The sequence below is a fragment of the Malurus melanocephalus genome, unplaced genomic scaffold, assembly GCF_030028575.1.
Source record: "Malurus melanocephalus ecotype Western Australia unplaced genomic scaffold, MMel_1.1 scaffold_617, whole genome shotgun sequence".
NCBI classification, from domain to species: Eukaryota; Metazoa; Chordata; class Aves; order Passeriformes; family Maluridae; genus Malurus; species Malurus melanocephalus.
The window spans coordinates 287,895-301,195 of NW_026623849.1; the positions used below are offsets into that span (position 1 = coordinate 287,895).

The 13,301-nt window shown below is 50.8% G+C and overlaps 1 protein-coding gene across 1 annotated transcript; it reads right to left on the reverse strand.

The window, feature by feature from the left end:
• Positions 1–8,860: 8,860 nt before the first annotated feature.
• Positions 8,861–13,215, reverse strand: LHX1 (LIM homeobox 1). The gene is made up of 5 exons (XM_057383258.1): positions 13,046–13,215; positions 11,478–11,704; positions 10,722–10,999; positions 9,846–10,011; positions 8,861–9,485 (listed from the first exon to the last, which is right to left on the reverse strand). The coding sequence occupies exons 1-5, from the start codon at positions 13,213–13,215 to the stop codon at positions 9,106–9,108; spliced, it is 1,221 nt and encodes a 406-aa protein (XP_057239241.1). The 3' UTR covers positions 8,861–9,105.
• Positions 13,216–13,301: the final 86 nt, after the last annotated feature.

Consider the following 13,301-nt stretch of genomic DNA (forward strand, 5'->3'; position numbering starts at 1 on the left):
CGGGAACGGCCGCGGGGTCACACCGGGATCTGACCGGGAACGGCAGCGGGGTCACACCGGGATCCAACGGGAACAATCCCGGGATCCAACCGGGACACCGTGTGCCGGGACCTGGTGATTGTCCCCCCTTGCCTGGCGGGGTGCGCGGCCCGCGGTGACAGCGACAGTGACAATGACAGTGACATTGACAGTGACAAACAGCCATCCCCCCCCCCGAGTCCCCCACCTTGGCCCCTCAGCACTAACGGGGGATTCCCGGTACTTGTGAACACCGGGGCTRTGAGGATTGGGGTCTCACGGTACCGGGATAACGGCAGCACAGCGGCAGAGTCCTATCAAAGAATACACAATCTGACAACTACTGCTTTTAGTCAACGYCGAACTTTTTCAGCCACTCCAGCTGTGCAGAGCTGAATTAATTCTTTCCTAAGTATTTTGTGGCCTCTGCTGGAGTCCCTCTCGCAGCAGCGAGACCCCAAAGGTGGGATCTCAGATCAGTGCTTGCACACAGGCGGACCCTTACACCGGGGTTACACCGGAGTTACGCCAGAGTTACACCAGTTACACCAGCCGCAGTGGATCCGTGAATTGTGGCTCCTGGGGTCAAACTCTGGCCGAGGAGCAGCAGCCAAGCGATGCAGACGTGACCTTCAGGGAGTGTTAACAGGGACAGGTTGCCTGGGTTTGCCCACCGAGCCTCTCCTGGCCCCTTTCTGGTCTAAAGTGACCCCAAAACACAAGGAATTGCCTGGAACTGGGGCGCAGCATAGAGGATTACAAGGGAGCRGGGGTCCAACTCCAATCTGAGATGTGTCTGAGCTTCAGACCCCACAAGGAGCAGCTCCAGGATTTGGGTTTTCCACCSCCAGCGTTGGGATTTCAGCCGCGGAGGTTGCAGCAGGTTCCTATGACCCTGAGCGGGCTGGTGCTCACCCCTTTTTCTGCAAGCCCCAGGCTCTCCCCGCTCCCGATGTGTTTAAAAGGCAGAAAGATGCGCAGGAGGCGATTTGTGCCGCGGTGGATGGAGCGCGATGCGGCCGCATCCCATCCCGCAGCACGGCTCATGCGGGCGCTTCTCCTACAGAGGGCAGAGGAATATCAGGAATTCCCATCGCCTGCAGCCCGGGCTCCCACCGGCCAGGGAGAAACCGGGCAGGCACCGACAGGGGGGCGGCCAGAAATCCCAAATATCTCCCTCCCCTTCCGAAACCCGCTGTGACCCTCCCTGTGAACCCGGGTGACACTGGGTACCTCGGTGACAATACACACCTCGATTTATGTAAACAAAATATTTCCTGAAAACGCACGTTTTCACGGCAAAACCCCCCCAAAACCTTAAAATACTCACCAGCATAAAATCCAGCTCMGTTTTGTAGTTTGTATTTATTTCATCACGGCTGATGGATGGCTCTAATGCTCTGCATAATCGATGATGGGGGGTTGCCTCTGCTCCAGCAACGAGAAATTAAACACTGATTTTTATTTATTTATTTCTTTATTTGCTAAGGCATGGTTTTCTAAAACAGKAAAGTTATAAACCAGGAAGACAGTGTCTTCCCTGGCTTCTGGGTTTTCTTTTTTTCCTTGCTTTGACTTTGTTGGTATTTTGTTCCCTGCTGCTACCATAAACAAAGGGAGGAGCCTGGAGAAATAAATCCATGGAAAATTAAGGAGCAGGAACAAGTGCTTACCTGTGCAGTTACTTATGAGTAACTAACCACTCACACAACCGAAGAACTAGTGCCAAGACTCCCCTGCATAATTGCATTTTCAAACCTCTGCACTCTTAGAGTGAAAAAGGGATGTTCTCTACCTCACAAATAACGAATTGCCCTGTTAATGAAGGGAGAGAGGCTTTTAGTGATGGTTAAATAAAAGATCCCCAGTAGAATTAATAAAAAAATACACAGGGAGTTGCATTAGTCCTTTGGAGTAAAAAATGAGCTTCTTGAAGTCACGGTGTTTTTGAYACTCAGGCCACCGAGATCAGGATTTCACCCACTGAGACTAATGGGACAATTGCTCCATATAAATCCCAAATCCAGCAATGCATTAAAATCCGCGTCCACGCAGCTGTAAACTCGAGGGGTCCTGGCAGAGCTCGCAGAGCTGTTCCTTTTTCTGTCCCACATCCATCACTGACATCTGTGCAAAACAAAAAATTGTGCTCAGATGTGGGGGGACCCCACAYGGCTGGGTCACCCCAACCTCACTCYCACAGCCACAAAACCTGTTAATTCACAATTTTTCACGAGGAGGTGCAGTCAGTACAAAGCCACATCAAACAGTGAATGCAGCCTATGAAAGTCAGGGATTGTTAAAATATTTCACCCACAGAGTCGCCTTCRCCGCTGTTTATTCTCTCTCCTCTGCCTTTCACTTAGCAGGGTAATTAAATCAGACTCCAGGGCTGGGTTTTAATTTCTGGTTCACATGCCCTCCAACCATGCTGCCGTGCCTGGGACTCACAATCGAGCAGGGGAATATTTGTACAAAAAAAATGTATCGATACATTTTCATTTAAGATGCTCATGAAAGGCTTTTTATGCCTCGCGGTCGGTTCAGTGAAACCCTCGGCCTGTTCAGAAACTCCATCAACATCGCTGACATCATTTCTTTGGCATTTTCCCTCTTAATTTTACTTTTCTTATTTACATGCCTGCTTGCTAAAATGGGAATAACACCCTAAACACGGAGCAGATAAACGAGGGAATGTGGAACAGGCTGGGCTATAAAAAGGGCTTCCAATTTCTCTCACTCAGCGTCTTTTGCTGCCGAATCCTTGGAGCTCRTCGGCTTTTGGGAAATTGTCAGATTAGATTGGAGCTTTGGCAGGGAAGGACCGTATCATCCTCCTGTGGCTGTATAATTACAGGTTATTAATATGGATCCATTTTCCAGAGCCATTCCTTCACTGAAGGAATGAAGAAACACGGAAATACAGGGCCGGGGTGGAAATGTGGAGTCTCACACCCAGTGAGGGACTCCCAGCTCACCCACGGCCCCACAGGGGCTGCAGGCACCCATTCCAATGGGATTCCCGGCAGATCCTCGGGAATTACCCGCCCTGGAGTCGCCTCTGCTGGATTTAATTGAGTTGCTTCATCAACAGCAAAATTTGACCCATATACAGAGGGCCYCGTGCTGGCCAAAAATAGCCACGAGCTGGGGCTGATCTTGCCAACGCTTTGGTGAGCAAATGTCCTTTTCCAAACTGACCTTTTTCATTTCAGTCACGCTAGTTCTGTCAAAATTTTCTTTTATCCATGAAAAGGAGAGAAAAAAGAAGTGAAAGAAACTGGGGAGAAGCAGAAAAGAGCACATGCAAACSCCATCCACTAAAACAAATTACATGAAATTTAGATTATGTACATAAAAAAACTATCCTTATTAATATTTATTATTCTTTTTCTTCTGTGCTTTTATTTACTTGAGTACTTCTGCTATTCCTAACCCATCCCTCATTCAAAAAAACACAATTGTTTTAAAGATTTTATCAACSCTTAATGGTTCCTACATTGAAAAATAGAAGGAACAGAGTGTGTCTGAAGGGATGCACAGCCGAAAGATGCTTCCAGCAGATAAGAATTTTAAAGGCCACCCAAAGGCAATTTAAAACTAGACACAAACTGGTTCTAGAAGGAGCAAAATATCTAATTTTTCCAGCAAACCACACGGGTGCTCTCCTGTGCACAGACACGCCAGCACTCAGAGAGGCTGGAGATCCTGAGCACCAGCTGAGAGTGCAAAGCAACATCTCCCATGGGCTTCAGCCCCAGAAATCACCCCCAGCCCTGGAAATGCCTCTCACTCCTGTTCTGAGGAAGCCAGGGCGTGTTTTCCAGCCCAGGTTCCAGCCTGGGCTGTGACAATTCTCACACCGCACAGGGACCTTGTGACAAATACAAACTGGGGCTCCTGGGGTGAGCAGAGCCAAGGAGTTCCTTCCAAACCATGTGGGATCCCAGCAGCCTCTGTACGGGGTCAGATTCCACAGGAAGGGAGCTTGTGGTGAAACCAAGCAGGAAAAATGTCCCCAGTTGTCACAATTGCAAAGAGTGAACGGTGCCCAAATGGCACCGAAGTGGAGCTGTCCCTGAATTTGGTGCCTCCTGCAGCAGAAGCTGTAAGAGAGCCCAGCCACCCCCTTGTCCCCAGTGTGTCACCAAGAGATGATCCCAGAACCAAACCACAAGAAGCCAATGGAAACAACAGCTGCATCCCAAACAATGATCCCGTGAGCCAGCGAGAACAGCACTGCAGGGACACCCTGAAAGCACCCTGAGAAAACCCCAAAACCGCGGTTCCAGCAACCCCAGGGACACAGATTTAGGAATCTGGAGGCCACATTTCCTCTCCAGTTCCTGCATTACAATTCTGCATTTAAGGAGCAAACAACTCTCCAGGCCACACCAAACTCCGCTTTCCCAGCATGAGCCCATGCTCTCTAGCTAAACCACCACCAGCATTATTGACAAATAAACAAATCCTAGAAGGATTTATAACCAAAATATGTTTTAATGGTCCCACTAATTTAATTTATAACTCCATGGGTGTTTTTTGGCAGGAGGAGTGCTGAGCACCYCAGTGTCATGGCAGACACACAGAAAGCACCTTCCAAAACCTGCTCTAGCATCACAGTTCCCTGTTCCCAGCTCTCCAGCACAGAAGGATATCTCTCAATTGTTTAAACTTAATAGATGTGAATTTATCTGCTAGGGATAGGAACAGGAACGGAGATTGCAAATGCTTCTATTTCATAACRTAAGGACATGCAAAGCTTAAAGACAACACAGTTATTCAAGATAAAAAATCCAGACTACAGCAAAGGGAACCATTCCTGAGAGGACACTGCAATATCTGCCACTTTCTACGATGGCAAAATGTAAATCCCCACTGGTAGTTTAAAATTGTATTTATTTACCAGTTTGTGTCCAGTACCCATCTCTCAGCATCTGGGTACAGGCATTAAAATATTACACATCATTTGTCTACAAATCATCATTTAAGTACATCCTCACTCGTGGGATGCAGATMTTCCCAAATCCTTTTCCATCCCCGAGCAAAGGCCTGAGCAAACGGCTCCCAGCAGGAACTGGGAGGGAGGGAATGGGCAGAGAGGAGCCTCAGTGGGGAAATTTGGGCCAAAAGCCGGGGTTTGGCTGCAGAAAACTGGCAGCATTTCACAGACACTTTGATCAACCTCCCAAAATCCCCCTCGCACAGATCAGCCCAACATGGGTAATACTCACAGGATGTGCCTGGAGCCTTTTCCCAGTGGCTGGTGCAGGTCTGACCGTGGCTCTGGTGCAGGTCTGAYCGTGGCTCTGCACCCATCTTCAGCCTGGCACCCTCTGAGCCGAGCACTCCCGGCCATCCTGAGCTGTGTGAGCAGCCAGACCTGGGCAGGGACAGCATCACCCAGCTCCCCTCGGCTGGGACACGGCACCAGGGCRTGGAAAACAGCAGCAGGAGAGGGAGGAGAGACCAGAAGAGAGCAGTTACTTCCCAAAAGGCTCCTGAGGTGTGGGGTGCCTCGCAGGGGCACAGAGCTGGGCATGGCATGGTCTCGGCCCTACAGAACCAACAAGCCAGCCTGGGATCCCAAAATTCCTCCAGGCCCTTCTCCCACAACCATCCATCCATCCATCCATCCATCCATCCATCCATCCATCCATCCATCCATCCATCCATCCATCCTTCCACCCACCCACCCATCCACACATTCACGGAGCGCTGCCGGAGTCAATGGAAATGCTCTTGTAAACAAGGACTTACAAGAAGCCAACGTGACAATGCTTTCAAAAGGAGTTTTGACTGTGCAATTGTTGCTGGATTAGGGGCTTCAGATGCACCGAGCTGGCTCTGAAGAGCCCAGAATTCCAATCTCCACAGGGCCGGGGCCTCCGGAGTGCAGCCCAAGGACACGCTCAGCCCCGGGCATGGGAACGGCTCCTGGGCTCCCCCAAACCCGGCAAAGCCACAAGGAAGAGCCAGGAAAAGACAAAATCTCATTTTTATAACCTAAACCGAGCCTAAACCGAGCTGCTGCCTAGATGAACACAGAATAAACTGTACAATGAGCTCATGAGAGAAAAGAAAAAGACCAAAAGAAAAGAAAGAAAGAAAAGAAAGAAAGAAAAGAAATCCCCCTCCCGATCAAATTTCCTACAAAACAAGCCTATTTGGTGAAATCCTCATTTAAAATCATCGATTCAACAATAAAGCAGCAGCCCAGACCAGCAGCACAAACAGCAGTATTTATCTTTCCCAGATCAGTAGAAGTTTGGAATAAATAAATCACCCATTCCCCTGCTTATATAAATGCAAACCAGAGCAACAAAACATGGCAATAGTACAAAAGACAAATAAATGAGTTAGACACGGAGTCCAGGAGTTTAAGAAGTCTCCCCTGTATTTAATAAAGCATGAATTATTCTTTTTAGAAATACTAACAGATCCCTTGCAGATAGTTTTTATCTTTATATTATTATTATTATATAAGACATTTTGTGTTAAAGTGAACTATTGCTTCATCTAGGTGGCCCCTCTGCTGGGTGTAAAAATTAGGTAGTGAACAAAATCAAAAATCACCATTGAAAATTACAAACTATACAACTTTAAAGCATTTGGAGTTGGTTCTTTATCCCCCCGGTCCAAAGAGAGAAATGATGGGAAACACTGGGAACGTAGAAATCTGGGGTTTAGCATAAAATTCTGCGTCTACAGCAAATAAAAGAGAAGCCAACCCAAGCCACGGTGAGTTGAGAGAGGAAGAAGATGCAATTCCAGCTGATCCCATTCCATTAACCCAGCAGGAGGAACACACCAGAGAGTTCTCTGAACCGAACCTGACTCTTTGTCTCTAACACAGGGCAAAGTCCTCTCGGAACCAACGAGACTTTTGCTTTTGAAGAACTGAATATTCAGGATTCTGCCATGATTGATAATTAAAACAGGAAATCTGGCATTTCTCAAGGCTCTAGATTTTTTTTTTTTGTTTCATTTTTTTTTTCTCCGAGAGAATGAGGCTGTATCGAGTGCAAAGCAAAATATTCTTCCCCCACTGCCCTTTGAGAACTTCAGAAAGACCGAACACCATCAAACCATTGACTCTGCCTCAGCTCTAAGAATAAAGGATTAAAATTACTTTCCGGACATTGAGGTTGAGCTGTGCCCAAACCATCCAATTAGGAAAAAAAAAAAAGTAAAATTACCTTTAGAGAATTAACTAAAACTAGATCATCTGCAAACCATATCTTTGCAAGCATTTTACATTTACAACACATTTTTGTTTACGCATAAAATCAGCATTTCGAATATTCTCTCTTAGCAAACAGACGGCAAACAACTAAAGATATTGAATAATTAGATTATTCCTGAATTTTAAAAAATTAAAATCCAGCAGAACAGGGTATTTGGACTTGAACAACTGAGCCTGGAGATGGAAAGAAAKGCTGGAGCTGCCTCTGGCCGCTGTCTGCATCGACACCAGGGTTTAGACTTCTACCAGAGCAAAAGAGCTCCCCAGGATTATCAGCAGAGTGGATCATTCTATCTCAGGGCTATTTTACTCAAGAGGATCAATTTCAAAAAAATTGCTTAAAACATCAAATGAAACACAAGTTATCTAAACATCAGATTTTCTAATTTTATTAAAAACGCACAAATTTTATCCAACATGTTTTCTTTCATACAGTGAATGGTCTAATATGCACTGGAGGTCACACAAGCTTAGGTTCATTAGAACAATAAAAGACATATGAGAAATTTAATATATAAAGAAAAAWGTAGCAGCTGTTGACTGCATATTTGACCATAAAATTTAAATATTTTGGACTTTTATTTTAAAGACACAAAAATAAAACCTGTGTGGGTCTATATAAGTCATATTAACAATTCCATGAATGTTCAACAGGACTAAAAATTAGCAAAGATGTTTGTCTTTTTTTTTTTTTTCTTTTTAACCTTGTAACACTTTTTTTAAACACCTTCTCGGGTTGCTGGTGCAAAGCACCTTACAGTATTTGTGCTATATATTTACTTTATTTGGCAACTGTCTGGGTTTTGTGGGKTTTTTTTTTTCTTTGCCTTCTGTAAACAACACCTTTTACAAACTAGCACAGTGAACCACAAGCCCTGCAATCTGTTAGAACATCTACAGAAAAGAAAATGAACTATTTTGGTTGGCTGCTCAAAATCTTTTGCTTTTGAACAAGAGGTTTTTCTAAAACAGGATTTATTAGTAAAACATTGAGCTCCTGAATTTAACATTAGACGTAAACAGTTGACTGTTTTTAGTTCAATAGAGTCTTTTTGTTTAGCTTTTCTCTCTCTGTGAAGGTAGAATACTTTTTGTTTGTTTGTTTGTTTTTTCAAGTCATTTTCGTTAGAGGTCTGGGTGGTGACCTTTGCTATGATGAGGAGGTTTTGTACGTGTAGCTTTGTGAAGGTAGAAGAGTTGGTGCTGAGGGCTTAACATTTAGTATTTGCTATTTTTGGAAAAAACAAAACAAAACAAAAACCAAAACAAAACAGAAAAGAAAAAAAGAAAGGAAAAGTTGTCCCACCTGATCGTCAGCAGGCTGAAATGGCTGAAGCTAAAAAGAGTTTCTTGTTGTCGAACTTTCTGAGAGACAAAAATGAACAAACAGATTCATAATGCCAGAACCATCCTTAACCGGGAACGCTAGAGAGTTCTTCAAGCTTTTTTTCCCCTTTTCTTTGACCTTTCCTTCATTCAATTATTTGTTTAATTTTTTTTTTTTTAAACGAGAAGTTTCTAAGGATTGTGGCTCTTAGGATGACATCCAACAGGGTAATCAAACTCACGCCATCCTACGGAATGGCAGCATTTTACTGTACAGCTTCCCCAGTTTCTTTGTCAATGGTACAAAAAAAGTCCCCTCGCTTGTTTGATACAACCATAACATGGAGATTGTCCTGGTCTAGAGCAAAGCTTGCCTTGGAGCAATTGGATTCAGTTCGTTCCCAAGGTAACATTGTCTTAGGGCGGGAGAGATGTTATATTAATTCATTTCTGTACACCATAACAATAAGCAGACTAGATGATCATCACTTACTTAGACCCAGTTTGTTTTAAAGCTACCACACAGCTGCTTCGTTCATTTCTGGAGGGTGGGACAAGTGATTGCCGTAGTTAGCACCACCGTTGACGGATATCGACGAAAATGGGGGGCTGGGRCCAAAAACTTCCGCGGACATGGAGTGCAAGGACCCGGGCAGGTTGGGTTCGGGGCTGGGCGAGTCTCCCGGGGGGTGCGACATGATGTCGGTGAAGCGCTGAGCCTCACTCGAGGGGTGATGTCCGGGCAGGGGGTGGTCCATGGCCCCCAGCGGGGTCCCTGACGGCCCCGACGAGGGCACGAACGGGAGATCCACGGGGGTCTGCGCTTGAGACGAAGGCGGTCCTTGCGGGAAGAAATCGTAATTGCTTCCAGGGCCGTAATACTCGCTCTGATAATCTGGCGGACAAGGAGAGACAGAGGGATGGTAACGGGGGTGCAGGAACCCGAGAGGGGACGACAGGGGAGCGCTCCCACGGAGGCGGGGATGGACCGGGGGCTCGGGGTGTCACCCACGAACGCGAGGGAGAAACGCGTTCCGGCAGCCCCGGGACCCCATTCCCGCAGAGCAGCGGGGACACCGACACAAACTGGCATCCCAAAACCACCGGGGAACAGCGGGGGAACCCCGAGAGCCCTGCGGCAGCGCTGCGGGTGCGGGGAAGCGGAGAACGGGGAGTCAGGAGCCGGGCGCGTCCCGGCGGGTGTCCCCGCATCCCGGCGCGGAGCAAAGCAGCGCGGGAGGAGCGCGGTACCCACCTCCGTAGAAGGAGAAGGGCCCGTTTGGGATGAGCTCGCCGGGCTCCAGCCGGTCCACGAGCGGCCGCATCCTGCGCGGGCTGCGGAAGAACGCGTGTCGCCGGGCGCCCAGCGCGCTCAGCTGCTTCATCCGCCGCTCCTTGGAGCGCCGGTTCTGGAACCAGACCTGCCAGGGCGGCGGGAGAGGACCCGGTCACGGGAGCTGCGGGGCTGCGGGTCCCGCTCACGGGAGCCCGGGACGCTCCGCCGCCGCCGCCCTGCTCCCCCTTTCCTCCGTCCCCATCTCCATCCCCGTCCCGAGGCTGCGCTTTTCCCCTTTCCCGGTCTCTTTAGCCCGCTGCGCCCCGAACCGCGTTCCAAGCGCGGCCGAACCCACGCGTGACGGCGGCCCCGCTCCCTACCGGCTGCAGGTCAAGAATGATTGAGTTAATTCTTATTACCCTGACAAGATTACTGCTAATTACCCTCACACTGAGCCTCTCCAATCTAACCTCGTCTTTAATGGTCCTTTAACCCCCCATTACCCCAGCGCTGCGGGTTTATAAACCTTTTAATAATTCCAGCGCGTTGTCATTCTTATTTACCCATTAACCCCTCACATTTCTGGTTATTAATTTCGATACTATTTGCAGCTTCTTTAGGACTTTTGCGAATAAACCCGCGGCTCTGTCCCCGCCGACCGGCCGGGGCTGCAGAGCCGGGAAGCGCCGGGAAGCGCCGGGAAGCGCCGGGAAGATACCGGGGCGCCTCGGTAATAACGATTTCAAGCGCCGGCGGAGCTTCCTCGGTCCCCGCAGTACGGAGGGTGCCGGGCACCGGCCTCTCCTCGCCCCCGCATCCCCCGGAGCCGTGCTCGGTGCCCGGAGGCGGCGGTACCTGGATGACCCGCATGTTGAGGCCGGTCTCCTGTGCCAGCTGCTCCCTGATGTGCCGGGTGGGTTTTGGGGTGGCCGCGAAGGCGGCTTTCAGAGTCTCTAGCTGTTTGGCTTTGATGGTGGTGCGGGGTCCCCGCCGCTTGGCCCCCAGGTTCTGGTCGTCGTTTTCGTTGCTCCCCGTCTCCTTGTCGGACACGTTGGCGCTTTCCGARTCCTTGGCGTCGTCCTGGGAGGGGTCTTGAGAGTCGGGGGACAGGCTGGGGTCACTGCCGGTGGTGGCTGGGGGAGAATAAACCGGGTCACGCTCAGCCGGGGGCGGCCGGAGGGAAAATACCGACCGTGAGAGATGGGCCGCGGTAGGACCGGGAGAGAGGAGAAAGAAGGGAGAGAAGAGGAGAAAGGGAGGAAGAAAAAAGAGAAAATGAGAAAAGAAGGAGAGGAAAAGAAAGGGATAGGAGAATAAAGGGAGAAGAGAGAGAAGGAAGAAAACAAGGGAGAGGAGAAGGGATAAAGGAAGGAGAGGAGAAAGAAGACAGAGAAATCAGAGAAGGAAGGAAACAAGGGAGAGGAGAAGGGATAAAGGAGGGAGAGGAGAAAGAAGACAGGAGAAATCAGAGANGGATAAAGGAGGGAGAGGAGAAAGAAGACAGGAGAAATCAGAGAGGAAAGGAGGAGGAAGGAGAGGAGCGTCTCATTCCAAGGAGCAGCGGGTGCTGGGCGCATCCCTGCCCTGGTCAGCCCGGCCGCGCTCCCTCACCTGAATGCAGGCTGTTTTCTTTGGCAGTATTGCTGTTATTTAGGTAATCTTCTTTGCAGACAAACTTGTTCTCGTCTATGATGTAGAGCTCCTCGCCGGTGGAGAGTTGCTTGTTACACATCATACACGTAAAACAGTTCAAGTGGAACACTTTGCTCCGCGCCCTGCGGACCAGGTCGCTGGGGGAGATGCCCTGGGCACAGCCCGCGCACTTGGTCCCGAAACACCTGCGGAGAGAGGCCGGGCAGCGGATCAGCAGCGCCCGCCGAGCCGCGGGCCCCGCGCCCCGAGCCGCGGCCTCCGCACAYCCTGCTCGGCCATGCAAAACGGGATTAAATAAAATACAGCATCCCTGCGGAGCGCTCTCTCTTCCCGATATTATATCTTTATTAAAACTAAAAATCGAACCCGGCCTGCGCGGCAGGAGCGGGGCTGTGCTCGGCGTTGCTGAACGCCGGGGCTGCGCTGCCCGGGTGTCCCTGCGCCCCGACACCCGCGTTAAGGGTGCTCTWACAAACAGCGCGCAGAAATTCTGTRCGTTCTGTATTGTCGGTACCGGCYTCGGTCGCGCTCCGGCCGGAGGAGCCGCCGGTGCAGGCAAGGCCGGCGCGGGGAGCCGGGGTACAGCGGGACCGGAGACCTTCCGTAACCCGTTCATCCCCGCGGGGCTCTCGGAACCGGGAGCGGGGCAGGGCCGGGCCCCTTCCCGGAGAGAAGCGGCGGGGCTCGGGACTGTGCCGGTGCCCGTGCCCAGGGAGAAGCGGTAGCGGGCTCGGTGCCGCGCTCCACCGCGTCGGGCCGGGCGTTGTGCCCGTGAGCGGCCGGGGCTCCGCGGCCACCCCGGCCCCGAGCCGCTCCTTGTCCTTATCGCCGGTGTGCGGCGGCGGGGCCCGGCCGGGCAGCGGCACCGGTGGCCGCTCCGAGCCCGGGATTGATGCCGGCGCCGCAGCGGGCCGGGATGAGCGGGGAAAGCGGCGGAGAGCGAGCGTCCGTGCCCGCCGCCCTCTCCATCCATTCATCCTCCCACCGGCGAAGGGTCACTGCCCTCGGGGCGGCCTGGCTCGGTTGGACGGGATGCGCTGGGCCCGCGGAGCGCCCGCACCGGGCCTTTCTCGCCCGGCGGCACCGGGGACAGCGACGGGCTCCGGCCCGGGCAGCGCCGCGTTCACAGCCGCGGAAAGCCTCGGAGGAATCACCCTCGCTCCGCAGCACCGGGCCCGGGCCGGTACCCGTGCCCCAAAACCCCGCCCCGGGTCCGGCCCGCACCGTCCCGCCGGTCGATAGTTTGGAGGGAACTTCGGGCAACTCGAGCCCGGCCGGGGGACGCGGAGAGCGGCGGCATCAACGGGCCCGTCCCCGTCCCTGTCCCCGATTCCCACCCGCTATCCTCCCACCCTGAAATCACCGGGACAAACCACCGCGATCTGAGATGTTCGCGTGTCACGGGGAAGGAAGAGGCGCTTGTGGGTCCCGCTGACAACGGGGAAAACAACAAAAATAAAGGGGAAAAAAATGGAGACGAAAACGAATAGAGAGGAGCGGCGGGGCAGGTGGAGGCCGGTACTCACCGAAAGAAGTCGTTTTTGCAGTAAAGCTTGCCTTCCCGTGAAAAGCATTTCTCTGTCAAATTGCATTTACATTCACAGCACTGAACACACTTCACATGCCAAGCCCTGTCCAGTACATTCAACAAAAACCGGTCCAAGATCGGCCTTTTGCAGCCTGCACAGTGAACCATTGTCTTTGGTTAGTTCTGAGGGGGGCAGCGGTTTCCCAGGTGTCAAGGAAAAAAAAAAATAAAAACAAATTTTTTTTTTTTTTTTT